Source organism: Octopus bimaculoides, chromosome 8, assembly GCF_001194135.2.
Source record: "Octopus bimaculoides isolate UCB-OBI-ISO-001 chromosome 8, ASM119413v2, whole genome shotgun sequence".
NCBI lineage: Eukaryota > Metazoa > Mollusca > Cephalopoda > Octopoda > Octopodidae > Octopus > Octopus bimaculoides.
The window spans coordinates 27,918,568-27,935,429 of record NC_068988.1 but is presented as its reverse complement, the minus strand read 5'-3'; the positions used below and the strand labels follow the sequence as shown (position 1 = coordinate 27,935,429).

Here is a 16,862-nt window from a genome sequence, read left to right as displayed (position 1 = left end):
ATATATAGTGCTAGCCACTACCCTACAGTATCATTTTAAAATTAAATCACATCATCAGAATCTCTAAGCTACAATATTATGCATGATTAACTTAAAACAATATAAACAAACATTACATTTGGCAGAATAATCTGAATACTGATGATGATCACTAAATGATTAATGATCTCAGAAGTTGATGTCAATCTTGATGGGATTTGAACCAGAAGCATGTAGCAACAAATTACGTATCTACAGAACTTCTAGTATAGCTCTCCAATGCTTGAACTAGTTCCACTATCACCTAAACATTACCTAGCTAGGAAATATTAATACATAATGAATCACTCCCTAATTTTACATTAAATGGCACGTCTGTAGAAACCACACATAGAAACCAATACTCCTGATGATTTTTTAATTTGGTACAAGCAGCTGAAATGAGGTTCCTCAGAAGGATATATGGATTAATGTTACTCAACAGGGTGCACAGCTTGGAGATCAGGGGGTCTCTCCAGGTTGAGCCACAACTTCTCTGCACTGAGAAGTCACAGCTCCAGTACTATGGACATGTTATTAGAATGTCACAGTGAAAGAATTGCAAAACAGATTCTTCAAGCCAAGTCAAGCTATGCCAGCCAGCAGAAGATTTAGGGGTAGACCAAGAATGAGATGGTTGGATAATATCCATAGTCTGAGTTGGTCATACATGGGAATGCAGCAGGTAAGTGTAATAATGGTTGCTTCTGATAGGACTCTATGGGGGAGGTACCCAAGGACTCTACCCCCATGGCCCTCCCGGGAATACTGGGTGGAGAAGATGGATGGAAAAATGGACAGTATACATGTCCTTTTAAAATCTCTTGAATCAAAAGCTAGAGTAAACCAATCTAACTATTATAAGGTGTCTGGACTGACCTATCAGCCTGCTATTTCTATGCTAGAAAGAATAGACCAATCTATTGAAGACCGAAGATACTTTCCTTTGTCCATAAAGATTCAGATGAATAAAACAGCATTTCATATAATAACGCCCTTCTTTTTGTATCTATCTTATCAACATCATTAACAGTAATTATGTTTAGTATATGTTTAGCAATTTGCATTAATATAGCTAAAGTGTAAATGTTAAAAGTAATTATAAGGGACAATCTTTTGCAATTTACAATAATTTCACTAAAGTGCAGATGTGGTGAAGTTTCACTCACTCACATAGAGTTACTGTAAATTATAAATTGCCTGGCTGTCCTGATTTACATTTATGACCATTGATGAAGTAACTATAACCAAAGACTGTCTATGTTAAGCTATAGATATACCACTATCATTTTTCTAATAAATATTGTTGTAGGTATGGCAGCATGGTTGAGAAGCTTGTGTCTGAAACATGTGGGCTTGGGTTCAATCCTACTGTATGGCACTTTGGGCAAGTGTCTTTTACAAATAGACCTAGGCTGACAAAAGCCTTGTGAGTGGATTTGGTAGACAGAAACCCGTCGCATAAATAAAGGTGGTGAGCTGGCAGAAACGTTAGCACACCGGGCGAAATGCTTAGCGGTATTTCGTCTGCCGTTACATTCTGAGTTCAAATTCCGCTGAGGTCAACTTTACCTTTCATCTTTTCGGGGTCGATGTAATCATCTTAATTCCTTTGTCTGTCCCCTCTGTATTTAGCCCCTTGTGGGCAATAAAGAAATAAGAAACCGGTCATATAAATATGTGTGTGTGTGTGCGTGCATGCGTGTGTGCCCTTGTCTTTACATCATATGATTATTGTAAACAAGTATTATCATAATACAAATGATATTGTTCATTTCTAGTTTTCTGTGGAAAACATGTCTGATCATGGGAAAATATTACCTTGCTTGGAAACGGGTGAGAATTGGTGACAGGAAGAGTGTCTGGTCATTGAATATCTACCTCAACAAATTTTGTCTGACCTATACAAGCATGGGAAAGTGGACATTCACATAATTGGTTACATTGCTGTCTAAACAGGACACACTGTAAGACAATATAAAAATGTCACCCACCTTTTTTCATTTTAGGCTTTTGCTCTGTCCGAAACCATAACAAGTTTGCTATACCATAACGTACAGTATCAAGACGTTGCAGACGTGTCAGTTTGGAGAAATCATTTTGAGTATTATTAATTGTAAAATTTGGAGAGCTTTCATATTCAAAGACAGACATTGCTGCTTGAACTATTTTCAATGTGCACTCACTCATCAAATGTTTAGACCATGAGGCGCCGACATGTAATTACTTTGAAAACAAACTGTTTTCAATATAATTAACGAAGGATACTGTTAGATGCAAAAATATATACTGCATAGTTTTATCAAAATGCAATAAGATATGCTGAATATTGAAATATTAAGAAATAATCTAGAAATGGAATAGTCTATTTTAACTGATTATTGTCAAATAGTCACCCCCTTTAGCTAAAATGGACTGACTAATTAAAGTAAATTTTATGTGAACACATTTAGATAATACTGGTATAGTTAATACTGCATTTGATAAAAACATTTTTTTTTAAAAAATGAGATAAAGCTTTGATAAAGACAACCAATTGCAGAGAGGTCAAACAGTTCATGTGATTAAGAGTTCAAAGTCAAAGATTTTGGTAAATGCCCACTCCTCCTCCTCTTCCTCCTGCACATTCCACAGAAGAAGAAAAAAACCCATGATAATGCAATTACAAAAGAGTTCAATGAATACTTAATATGGACATCAGCAAAGAAGTTATTGAACAAAGGTTGAGACAAAATAACAGTTTATGTCAGAGAATCTTCCTAGTTTCTTTAAAATATGCTGAAGAAACATTCCGTGGAAAAAAAAAAACAACATTTTTCTATATCAAGCTTCAAATGCTAAAATTGGAGAGGAGGGTTCTATAAATTTGCTTTTTTTTTTCCTAAACAAGGCTTGAGGCCACTGTAGCATAAAGACTATAAAGAAAGAAAAGAAAGGTCCTATGAATTCCAAAGATGTTCATTTACAGAAAGCTTAAAGGACTGAATATCATAGAACAGAGGAAAAGAAGATGATGGTAATGTGTTCCAGAGAGCAGCAGTTTCATGACACAAGATACTAGAATAAAAGGACACATGACTCAGAGTGGGGGAAATGTTTGAAGATCTTAACAGCGAGAACTTGACAAGAAAGTTGAGTGTAATGAACATAGAAATACTGATAGAGAAGACATAAAGATACATTTTGATAATGAGCCAAATATTTCAACTGAATAAAAACAAGAGGACCCACTATGTCGACAACATCATTCTGAGTTTGTTTAAGTGAAGAGATTCAGGGGAGGCATCAGCCCAAAGTCAACAGCAATATTCAATGCAAGGTTGAATGGTGGCCTTATACAAGATACTCTCGGGTCTAAGAATCCTGCAAGCATGGAAGAGTGATCAGACCTTTTTGGCAGCTGACATGGCAATGGACTGAACATATTTGTTCTAAGAGAGATTCTTGATCAACTGAACGCCATATCAAATATTAACAGTTACAATAGTCAAATGGATCAGTAAGAATCATTTAGTGGAAAAGAATAAAGCATTTCCATCTGAACACTGATGCCAGGAAAGACACTGTACAGTTCTTAACTGACTTTCTTGGCAATATAGCAAAGGAGGGAACAACTTAGTAGAACACTATCAGAAGAACTTGGTAGAACGCTGAATTAAATGGGAATTGTGAAATAGCTTATTGGCCTATAATACCAAAATGTAATCCTCTTATTAAAAATTTAATGAATGAATTAAAACTAAATACTAAGTTACAAAATGAGAATGGTATTTATTTTCAGCTACACTGATTAAGATAAGTGGAATAATATGGTTGGCTGAGAACATAATTTGAATGCTTGATATTGGGATGTGTGACCCAAGGCTTTAATCCTTTCTAAAAAAAATTTCCATGAGACCAGTGAGTACCTGCCTTAGACATTTCTATTGCTATAATTATGAGAGGGAGGTGTGTGTGTGTGTGGTGGTGTTATATCCAGTTATTTTTGTTGCCAACATCATGAGAGAAATAGTGAGGAATTTTCTAGAGAATCAATTTATTAATGTCGGAAATTGTAGTAACAAAGTCACCCCACAAAACTACAAGGAATTGTTTACAAAAACAGCAAGTGCAAAGAAATGTTTCAGTAGTAGATAGCTTATCAATCTAGAACAATTGTGTATTATTAGATTGAATCAAGATTAAATATGTAGGTTATAAAATATATAAATTGCATGGCTGCAATATGCATAAATGTTAACTTGTTTTTTTTTTTTTTTATTATTCAAGAAACAGATCAGAGAGCCCTGAATACATACTATCTTTGTGGTGGCTCTAAATAACATATTATCTTTGTGGTGGCTCTGAATTATAAGCTAATATAGAATAAGCAGCTGTAAAAGAAGCCGAATTCATAACATGGCATCTGTAAATATTGGTACCTTTCCTTGAGCCTTAAGACTCATAGGGGCCAGTCAACCAGTTTTCATAGCATATAGGTAGCTGATATGACAATATTCTCCTGAACAGTCCATTTCAGGGTTTGCAGAGTTCAAGGTCAGCAATTTTGAGGGGAGAACTAAGGTCAATTACATTGACCCCAGTATTTGATTGATACTTTATTTTATCGACCCCCAAAGGGACAAAAGGTACAGTTGACCTCAGCAGGATTTGAACTTGAAAAGAGCTGGAAGAAATGCTGCGAAGCATTTTGTTTGACATGCTAAACTGCCAGCTCACCACCTTTCTAGCACCTTTACTGATACTTAATATTACAGTTGAAGGAACTCATAAAGCTAACTGTAGACTCCGTGCTGTTAAATAAAGAGAGAAATCACATTTTTAGATAAGAAAGTCGGTGATTTCAAAACTTTACAAAACCCGGTGCCTGTTCTTCAAAACTAAGTGACTACATAGGTATCACAAAAGGTTCATAATCAACATAATTTCATAACCTATAAAGTGGGAGTTCACTACTTTACTCATCCATTTTCACCTCGTACAGGGGGAGTGAAACTCAAGCAGTTTAATGATTTATAGACAGCTCCAATTTCCGGGAAACCAAGTCAAGAATCATTTCAACAACTTTCAAGACATGTAAGATTTATAGAAATGGAAGTTGTTAGAATGGAGAAGTTGGAAAACCTATGGTCAAGGCTTACAGGAGGCACATGACTAAGTGGTTAAGGGGTTGCACTCATGATAGTAAGATTGTGGTTTCAATTCTTGGACCGGGTGATGTATTGTGTTCTTGAGCAAAACACTTCATTTCACATTGTTCCAGTCCACCCAGCTGGCAAAAATGATTAAACCTGTGACAGACTGCTGTTTCATCCCATCCAGAAGGGGACTGTAGAAACACTGCCAGAACAGATTGGGGCCTAGTGCAGCCTCCTAGCTTCCCAGATCCCAGTTGAACCGTCCAACCCATGCCAGCATGGAAAATGAACGTTAAACGGTGTGTGTGAGTGTGAGTGTGTGTGTGAGTGTGTGTGTGAGTGTGAGTGTGAGTGTGTGTGTGTGTGTGTGTGTGAACAAAGTAAGCTTTGCAGGAAGTGTTGAGATGTATTGAAATATACAGATATAGAGGGAATTTATTCTCAAGCACAGAATAATTCATAAATAGCTTCAATAGAATATTATCCTTATATTGCAGGAAAATGTGTCAATGGCCAGGGTAATCAGAAATTTGAGTTTGGGTCTCATGGCTGGCTACTGATAAATTTTCCATACATACATACATACATACAAAAATACATACATACATACATACATACATACACAGACAGACAGACATGGGGATAATCTATTCTCAAGTGCAGAATAATGCATGAACAGAATCTAGGACGCCAGCCTTCAGAGCCTATGGCTTGGGAAGGACCTTTGATCCTTTTTGTTATATTTAGAGTGGATTTCTTCTATATTCTACTTCAACTAATATCTAGGATTAGTTTCAGGTGGAATGGTAATACTCATGATCCTTCACAGGGTCTGTGAGACTGATAGGGAAGGAAGTGAAAGAAGAATGTATCCTCACATTTGGGAGCTGGCCTTAATACCTGCAATTGAGTGAACTTCCCTACTATGGCATACCCTCAAGTTACAAGGTGGTGAATACACGTGAAGTGGAATAAAGACATTGGACAAGTAAGATCACGCGATACAGGAATGAATAATAATTCACAAGAACATGTAACATACTAATGTCACTTGTTATATGTGGTTTTTATACCACTAACTCCAAACAAAAACAATGCAAATCTAACAACACCCACAGCAAATATATTTACTTAGCATTCTATCAATTTATCAGTAAGATAGCCTAATATTTAATTGTACTTGCTTCAGTGTAATATATAATAGTTGACTAAAAGGACATTAGTCAATCAGTCAACAGGCACTTGCGTGTGTATACTAATTTATACTTGTAAACTTTTATCATTTGTTATTAATGAGTAAAACACTCGACAGTTGTAGCCAGAAAAGGTTACAATCAACTGAAATATTTTTCAACAAAACATCCTCTTTCTTCACTGAAATAAATCAACCATTCCAATAATGAGAGACGAGGAGGGGGAAAGCGAGCATAAAGAGGTGAGGTTTTCAAGAAAATTCTTTTTGTGATGGGTTCATTACCCATGAATTTCAGTTATCTTTTAAAATAATCAACAATTTGGAGAGGTTTAGCAAAATAACTAATTTCTCTATTTTGAAGCTGCTGATGTGAAACAACAAAAAAAAAAGTTTCTCATCATCATCATCATCTTTTTTGTCATTGTTTTAATATCTACTTTTCCATGTTGGAATAGGTTGGACTGAATTTGTTGAGGCAGATTTTCTACTGCTGAAGGCTCTTCCTGTTGCCAACCCTTACCTATTTCCGATAACATTTCCCCATGACCAGATGTATTTTTCATGGAAGATTGGAAAAGAAGGACACCACTTATCTTTCTTTTATAAAATTCTAAGATGTTTCGACACAAAAATAAACATCTCCAAATGGTGTTTCCTATGACAGAACCAAGGGCGGTTTCAGGCATGTTGACATCAAAAAGGGATAATAATGGTTTTACAATGTTGTAAGAGGCCAACTCTAATTGCAGTAGACTTATATACGACCAAGGGTATATAATGTGTATATAAAGTCATGAGGGGTGAGAGGTGAAGATGGATTTATTTTTCCATATGATTTTGGCCATTTTGTAACCATTTTAATGTAGAATGAATTACAATATGCAAAAAATTACACATACCTGTTTGCATTAATATGTAAGCACAGCATTATGCAATACAATGGTATATTCACAAATTAATGCAAACAATACACACACACACACACACACACACACACACACAAACATATTCCATACATACAAAATATCTTCTCCAACCCCTAATTCTTTTACCAATCTCATCATGTCCACCTCAAGGCCCTGTCCTTGTGGTGAGGTGGCATGTTTGTCTCAACAACCCTGAGAGCTATGCCAGTGGAGTGCAAGCTTCTGGTAGGACCTCCCATGCTGGACAGGTCAAAGAACAGTAGCCACACTAATACGGACCAGCTCTTCCTAAAGGTAAAACTGGGTTTGCATAAGGCCAACAACCCTAACTAGAAAAGAGTGAAGTTACAGAAGCATTGATGATTATACAAAATCAATAAGACCTGGAAGGGGCAGCCCAGAGTTGAGGACAGTAGAGAAAGGTCATCAATGGCTTATGCTCCATAGAGAGCAAAAGGCTTGAGTAAGTTTTTCCATACTCTATTGGGTTGGACAAGCCTACCTTATACTATTCGTTTCTATGTGATGCCCAACATTCTGAGATGACCTTCTGTCCACACCTAACTTTATTAAATAAATTATGATGATGATAAAACAGATGATTGATTAAGGAGTTAGACACTTCACTGTGTCTTTATAAATATTACTAATGAATAATAAATAAACTTTTAATTAACTTTCACTCACAAGGAATTGGTTAGCCTGGTGCTATAGTAAAAGACACTTGCCCAAGTTTCCACACAATGGGACTGAACTCAAAACCATGCAGTCGCAAAGAGAGCTTGTTAACCACACAGCTGTGCCTAATAAGCAGACATTCACTCATCATTTTATGATGATAACGAAGAAGGAGGAGGAAATGGCGGAGGAGAAACAACTGCAGACATGGTCGTTATGTACACAATACTTCTTACATAGCAACAATATTCATGTCGATAATTGTAAACACATGAAACTAACACAATTAAAATCCCACTGGACATCATCAATAATGAAACAATAAAAGAAAATCTGGTGATGATTAAATGAAAAGAGTAAAAGATATCTGATAGGTGGCTGTAAATGAATGCTGTGAGTACCTAGGAATAGAGATGGAATCATCATCATCGTCATCTAATTTAATGCGTTTTCATTATTGATATAGATTGAATAGTTTGACAGGAGCTGGTGCACCAGAAGACTGCATCAAGCTCCAATGTCTTCACTGGCATGGTTTCTACTGTTGGATGCTCTTCCTAACACCGTCCACTCTACAGTTGTATGTTGGGGGTCTTTCTGTAGCACCAACACCAGTGAGGTCGCCAAATAACTCACAAGACAAGACATCCTCAACTGACAATGGAGTAGTATTGAGGGAGACGGTTTTATGCCAGGTAATAAGAAGTATGATATAGGTACAGGAACAAATGTCTTGCTGTAGGGGAGATACATGGTTACTCTATTGACAGAGGTGCAAGAACAGGCATTTTGGTGTAAGAGGGCACCTACAAAAACTGAATAATAGAATGTATACGCTTTGGGTGGTAAACTAAATCCATCAAACAGTTTGACACTACCATGTGACATGAGAGTACCTTTAGCAGAGCCCACTCTGTTACAGGTATTTGAAACAAATTTAGGGTCTGCAACAATCTATGATTTATTCCTTCCTTCTTCCCTTTCTTTCTACCAGTCTCAGAAATTCTCGTCAATGGACTATGGCTATGCTGGGGCACCGCCTTGAAGAGTTATAGTTGAACTAATTAACCCCAGGACTTACTTTTTAAGTCTAGTACTTATTCCATCAGTCTCTCTTGTTGAACTGCTAAGTTATGGTGATGCAAACAAACCAGTACTAGTTGTCAAGCAGTAGGAGGGGACAAACACAAACACATACAACAGGCTTCCACAGTTTTCATCTATCAAATCCACTCACAAGGCATCGGTCAACCCAGAGCTATAGTAGAAAACATTTTCCCAAGGTAGTGTGCAGTGAAACTGAACCCAAAACCACAGGGTTGCAAAACGAGCTTCTTAACCACACAGCCAAACCTGTAAGAATGTTATGAGGTCTTTGTTGTGCAGTAAATAATTAAGTGAAAACAATAATGACTGAATTGTAACATGGGACACAGAAACAGCTAAGGAGAGAGAAGACATTCTAAATACAGGGAATATTAATCCTTTTGAGGATGACATTATAAAAGATTTGTACAAAACAATAGATTAATCTCATTGCTGGTGACATAAATACAAAGGATTTGTTGAATTATACAATAAAATATTTATGTGAATGGAATTGAAATATTTTAGAGAGTGCCTGAAAAATGTCAGTGTATTTTTGTCAACTTTCTAACTAAAATCTAAACTCACTTTAGTACAAATGTAGCCAGACAAATTTTCTCTAATACAATTGTTGGGATTATTTTAGTTTTTTTTGAAATAACCTATTTTAGAACTGGTAAAAGGCTTAATAAAGAAGCAAGATAAAGCCTTAAATATTACCTGCAAGATCATCCAATGAATTTATATTGTATAAACCATCCATCACCACTTTTACAACATGGTGTTTGTATCCAATGAAACGAAATCTTTTGAAGAATGTATGTATGTGTATATTTGAGTGTATATATATATATATATATATATATATATATATATATATATATATATATATATATATATATATATATATATATATATACATACATACATATAAGTGTTTTTGTTACGAAATCAAATTCTTTCCCAAAAGTAAAGAATCAATATGCATATTATTATTATTATTACAACTAGCCTCCATTGTAATATGTAACGCTCTTAACATTTCCATATAAATATTCTTTTGCATGTACATAGCCATCTTCTGAGCCAAAGATGATTTACATTCATCTGAAAGTGAATCACAGTTATTTCCCATGTGCTCATCATACATCTGATTTGGCTGAATAACTTTCCATCAAGAAATAATAACAACAGAATGTATCAATATACACCTAAAGGTACAATTGCTGTATACCTGAGAGGTAGTCCAAAGCTGATTAAGAAAACTACCGTGTGTAGTTGAAACGAAATAACCCAGAGTAAACCTTCTTTTCTGGTAGGCAGTGCAGTGCTGGAAACAAACCACATGTCGAAATAATAGTTATCCATTATGAGTGACGCTATCTTGAATTAGGAAATACTACACAGCCACTAAAAGCTATGTCTTGCATAACTTTTCCTTTTAATCCAGGTGGAAAAAAAAAAAAACCCAGTGAATTTAAAGAAACACTCACATGGTTCAGAAGACGGTTAGGATTGAAAGTCAGCCAGCTTGTAGAAGAATTCAACTAGAATTCATGCTTTGACTAGCACTTACTAACAAATTAGCTTGGCTACATTAGTTTGCTCGTGGAGATATGGCACCATGCTAAGTTAGTGCTTCTTCAACAGGTAAAGGGAGAAAAATGACAGGTGCGTAATGATAAGAGCAATTGAAAAAAAAAAAAACAAAGCAATACAAAGAGAGATGTTAATAAAAGACAAGTAAGTGGTGATTGAGTCTATAGTAGTTCTTTAGTAGCAGTAATAATTGTGGGGAAGATAATGATTGTAAGAGAAGTAGTGAAGGCAGTAGATTGTCTGGAAGTGTTGGTAAGAGGAGAAACAAAGAGAGAGAGGTGATATTGCTTAGAGCAAAAGAGAGAAAGAAAGAAAAGAAGAAGAATTAGTGTGTCCATGGCTGGTTGCTAATTTCTTGTTAGTAAGGCAAAAAGAAACAGAAATAAAAATAAATAAAAATGCAGGACTGTTGAATCACTCCAGGGTTAACGACAGGCTTTCATGTCACTCAGACCAATTCAAAGTAAACGAAGAAAGTAAGAAAGAATATTTCAGATATTTCTTCAAACTGGATCAACTGACTGACACCCACTCAAACCATCATTATGTAGAAAATAAAACAAACAGAAAATAAATAAATAGATAAATAATGAAATAAAGTAAAATGTTACCTTCATTAAAAAAAAAAAATTATTAATTTTTTTTTTTTTTTTCAAGAAAGTTGTCATGTTAGGTGCAGGTATGATGACTATGTGGTAAGAAGTCTGCTTCCCAGCCACATGGTTCCAGGTTCAGTCCCACTGCGAAGTACCTTAGGCAAGTGTCTTCTACCACAGCCTTGTAAGTGGATTTAGCAGACAGAAACTAAAAGAAGCCTGTCAAGTATATGCACGTGCATGCATGTGTGTGTGTTGGTTTGTTTGTCCTCACCCCTGCTTAACAACCGGTGTTAGTATGTTTATGTCCCACTGACTTAGTAGTTCAGCTCAAGAGACTGAAAGAATAAATAAGCTTAAGAAATTAAGTACTGGAGGGAAGGAATTCGTTTGACTAAAATTCTTCAGGGCGGTGCCCCAGCATGGCCACAGTCTAACAACTGGAAGAAGTAAAAGATAAAAGATATTCACAGAAGATATAAGTTCATGCCTCACATGCAGCCTTCAACTTTTCCTGTCCGCAGGGGCTTTTTAAAGCCAATATTTACATTGTATTATTTATAATTTCATCTTTTCTTTTACTTGTTTCACTCATTAGACTGTGGCCATGCTGGGGCAACGCCTTGAAGGATTTTGTAGTCAAATGAATCAACCTCGGAACATTTTTTTTTAAAGCCTAGTACTTCTTTTATCAAAGTCTTTTGCCAAATCTCTAATTAATGGAGATGTAAACACATCAACACCAGTTGTCAAGCACGGGGGGGGGGGGCATAAACACACACACACACTAAGCTTCTTTCAGTTTCTATTCACCAAATCTACTTGTAAGGTTTTGGTCAGCCTGGGGTTATAGTAGGAGACACTTGCCCTAGATACCATGCAGTGGGACTGAACCCAGAATCATGTGGTTGGGAAGTAAGCTTCTTACCACACAGTCATGCCGGCACCTCTGAAAATTCAGTATATATTTCCAGAAAGTACATGAGGTTGTAATTCTTTAAATGTGCAACTATGTGAGTACTGGAAACAGAATGGACAAAAGGAAAAACCATAGGAATGATTCCAAATTCAACTTCCAATTTCAAACAAAATATTTTAGAATCAGAGAGAATTGGTATTGTGAACCAACAAAATAGAAATCAAAGCAAAGAATGTAAAAATAGACCTTTTAAACAATAGTGCTAATTCAGCAGTTTATACAAGTTTTTGTGATGTGAAACTACAAAAGAAGAAGAATGTAACCCATTGCTAGGTTACAAAACATATAGTTTAACAGTGCAATAAAAGAAAGAAAATGGAATGACTTATACAAAACAAATATAAAAAATAATCATTAATTTATGAAAAAAATTTGAAAATGGAAAGAAAGTTTTCAATAGTTTGCTTATTCTAAACATCTCCCAGACATATTCATAAAGATTTTATCAAATACGACATTTTGAAATTGAAAGGTTTTTGAGAAGAATGTTCTGGTATTGCTTTAACAATTTTTTTATAACTTAATTTCTTTAAAAGTATTAAAGTCAAATTTTTATTTTTTATTTGTCTTAGTAATTGGACTGCAGCCATGCTGGAGCGACGCCATGAACGATTTTAGTCAAACAAATCTACACAGTACCTATCTTCAGTCTGGTACTTATTCTATAAGTCTCTTTTGCTGAATTACTAAGTTATAGTGCCACAAATAAACTGATACTGATTGTCAAGTAGTGGGGGTGGGACACACACACACACACCTACATATATATATATATATATATATCAAAAGGATGTGTTATAATACTACTCCACATATACAAAAACAGCCATACCAACAATCCAACATACCTGCATCATTAGCCACCCCCACGAATATCATTATGGTTTCGACACCTGGGCAGTACCATTCAGGTCTTCCACAGTTTCCATCTGCCAAATTCATTCACACGGCACTAGTTGGCCAGAGGCCATATTAGAAGTCATTTGCCCAAGGTGCTGTGCAGTGGGACTGAACCCAAAACCACAAATTTGCAAAGTCAGCTTCTTAACCACACAGCCATGCTTGCACCTATGAAACTAATGGTTTTGTTTACAGCACCTAGGTATCCCAAGCAGTCACTTCATCTAAATACTAACTCGGTTTGACATTACCTGACTTTGGTGATCAGACAAGAACTGACGTTTTCAATGGGAAGAAAATCTTCAGAGTATATCATTATATTACTTAAAAAAAATTTATAACTTAATTTCTTTAAAAAAAAAAAAAAACAAAAAAAAACATTAGAACTAGATTTTTTCCTAAAATTGTATTTTTAAATGCATTTTGCACAATAAATAACACGAAAATACTTGAATAAAAATTACCAAAACAGATCTGCAATTCATTTTAGCCATCAGAACTAAAACCCACCCAAACTGGCACTTTTACCGTTTTGTAAACTTATATCTAATAAAATAGATTGTATGAGTTTCCAAGTTTTGGAGTTTGGAAAAGCTGTGAAATGCCTTAAGCATTTGGTCCTTCTGGACCAAATGACAAAAAAAAAAAAATTTAAATAAAAGAATTTGAAGTGATTTAGTAACATGATTAATTTTTGATTAAGAATGACATTTCTGTCAGGAATTGTCAGTGACAGTTACTAAACCAAAGAAACTTATTCCCCTTAGTTTAGTTATAAGAACATCTGTTGTGATGATTCATAATACTATGATGAAAAGTTTAATGTAAATGTGGACACGTTCAGTCAAAGGGTTTTCTCTCTCATAGAATCATTAGTAGTATGAGATGGAATGGGACGGATACCAAAAAACTTATGTAGACAATAAGACATGAAAGGGGAGATTAGTTAATAAATGATCGTCTGGACCAAGGGATATTCCCAGTCTTTCTCTCTATCTCCCACCAAAAGCTAAAATAGACTGTTGTTTTAGTTAATTGAAGTAGGCAAGACATGGTCACACCAATGTGAATAAGCCAGCAAAGGCTACAGAGAAAATGACTGAATTTAGCAATGATAAACTTTTCAAGTTATACTCAGTACAACTCTTTCATAATTATTATTTTCAGCACTGAACTGTAACTGAATAGCTAACTGGATGATCATTTCAGTAGAAGAGCAACCTTTATAAACCAGCCACAACTTTCAGTTATGGTAAAAATAAATAAAGAAATAAAGAAATTAAATACCTTTAAGAAGGCAGGAAATTAATGGAAGGAATGTTTATTGAGGATAAGTTAGTAATAGAGTAAATGTATGTATGTGTACATTTGTATGTATGTATACGTTTGTATGTTGGTATATACATGCATGTTTTTGTGTGCTTGTACATACACAGATATTACATACACATTGATTGCATTAAAAACTTCAGTTGAGGAAGAGATTCTGATGACGAAAAGGAGAAAACTGGAATGAAATATGACCAAATAACACTGAGGGAGGATAGCAAAACTGAATGAAAAGGCATGGTAAAAAAAGATACACAGATAATCACCCTCATCACCTCATTTTAACATCCATTTCTCCAGGCTTGCATGAATCAGATGGAATTTATTGGGGTAGATTTTCAACAGCTAGATGCCCTTCATATTGCAAACCTTTACCCATTTCCAAGCAAAGTAATATTTCCCCATGGCCAGACATGTTTTTATGGAAGATTGAAAATGAAGAACATTCATTCACAACAATCACACAATGTCAAGACGAGGAGAGAGACGTGTGTGCACGCAACAGGCCTTTTTTCATTTTCTGTCTACCAGATCCATTCATGAGGCTTTAGATGGCCCAGGGCTATAGTAGAAAACACTTCCTCAAGGTATTGCACAGTGGGACTGAACCTGAAACCATGTAGTTGGGAAGCAAATTTCTCAACCATACAATCATAATTAATTTAATATGTGATAGTACAGATTTGTTAGATGGAAAAATAAAACAAACTGTATTTTCATTAAAAAAAACATCTTTAGGGATTAAAAGGATTCATCAAGAAAAAAAAAAGAAACAAATTTAGGCAAAGAAAGACAACTGATTTGTCAATATTTAAGATTGGAAAGAAAATTTAAAAAAATAAAGACCTGCATATTTTCGTACATATAATGGTAAATCCATATTGTCTATTCATAATATGATTTGTTGTAAATAAGTGAAAATATAAGGTTTAGCAGAACATCAGGAACAAGGCAGGAGTATGGAGTATAATGGTTCAATACTAGCTGTTGGCTGAAACTTCATAATATTGATATGAAAGGTAATTGGTGAAGAAACCATAGAGATGGGTGACGTAGATACAAAGAAACATTTATGGTTAAATCCAACTAATGATTTTCTGACTCCCAGAGAAGGCCATCCTCTTTCAGAAATTCTTCAATATATACCAATAAAAAGCAACACCAAATCCTGAACTTATAACAAATCCATCATTCATGAAATTAAAAAAGTGGATTCATTCTTTCAACTGTGACAAAATTAAAAGTGGGACTGATGAAAATATCAGAGACGAAAACAAACTTTGATGTGATACTGGACAACAGGAGAATGGTTCAAGCTGTTTTGAGTTCTGACCATGTTGTATGTAATAATGTTTTTAAAAAGATTCAGTAAGGTGTTGCTATTGTTATTATAGAACCATAAAAGTTTTAAAAATTAAAATACAGAACTGTATGTCCATAATAAAGATGAGAGAGACTGGGTCACAACTAGATCACCAGGTGAACAATTGATTGTTGCTAATAGCAATATCATAACTTTGAATGCAGCCACTGGACAAAGCTATTAGAGATCAATATCAAATCAATACATAGATTGAGAAATAACATCTAAATTTGAACAAGCTCTATTATTGTTATTCCAAAACATGAACGGGACATGGATTGAAAAACATGCCATTATGCAGAGTGAAGACAATATTAAGAAGCGAACAGAAAAAGGAAATCAGGTAAAAATCAGCAAAAAATGATTAGTAAAAGTTTACCTTAGAAATTGATTTCTTCCCTATTTCCCCAGTTTTGAAAGCAATAATATTTTATCTTCATCTTGAAACAACAAAAACACGTAACAGTTTTGTTTCCACGGCAACTCTTCATTAAAATGTTTTTGTTTCTATGACATGATGTAATATAACAAGAATCATTTTTCTTTCTATGCTTAGCTTTTGAAGTAAATTATCAACTAACTACTAAGCGACATAACTAATTACTGAGTAATATATAAATTCCTGTTTCAACACACAATTTCACACCAGGAATCTTGCAAAATGAATTGATGAATATATAAATTAATATTGTTTTAATTTCATTTCTTTAAATTCTTTGCTCAGTTGCTACCAACTTGTCACACATCCAAACATACTACAAAATGAACAATTTGCAAAGCAGGACAGCAGCTTAAGAGTGAATACAAGAATCCCAATCAGAGATTAACCTCCAAACATTATCAGATTATCTTTGATAAATAGACTTGCATGCCCCACACCCCACCCTTCTGCTATTCTCGGAAGTAAGATAATCTTTTAACATTTGGCTGTGACCTGTACTCAAAAATCATGACACTAAAAACAAACACAAGAGGAATATGCTGAGAGTTATAGTACATAAGCTACCCCCCCCCGCGCGCGCGCGTGCGTGCGTGCGTGCGTGCGTGCGTGCGTG

General features: G+C 35.0%; 1 protein-coding gene across 13 annotated transcripts in view; it reads right to left on the bottom strand.

Moving 5' to 3' along the window:
* Window positions 1–16,862, bottom strand: part of LOC106875482 (trafficking kinesin-binding protein 1) — a 209,950-nt gene that overhangs the window by 86,366 nt on the left and 106,722 nt on the right. Inside the window, exon 1 of one of the 13 annotated variants that reach the window (XM_014923648.2) lies at window positions 16,187–16,467. The exons of 10 other annotated variants lie outside the window; for them this stretch is intronic. Coding sequence is in view for 2 of the 3 variants with exons in the window: in XM_014923645.2 (XP_014779131.2) it covers window positions 2,013–2,208 (196 nt within the window). In the remaining variant the exon portion in view is untranslated. Of the gene's footprint in view, window positions 1–2,012; window positions 2,302–15,290; window positions 15,340–16,186; window positions 16,468–16,862 lie in introns of those variants that run through there. 2 more of the 13 variants (XM_052970005.1, XM_014923645.2) reach the window with 2 other exon arrangements.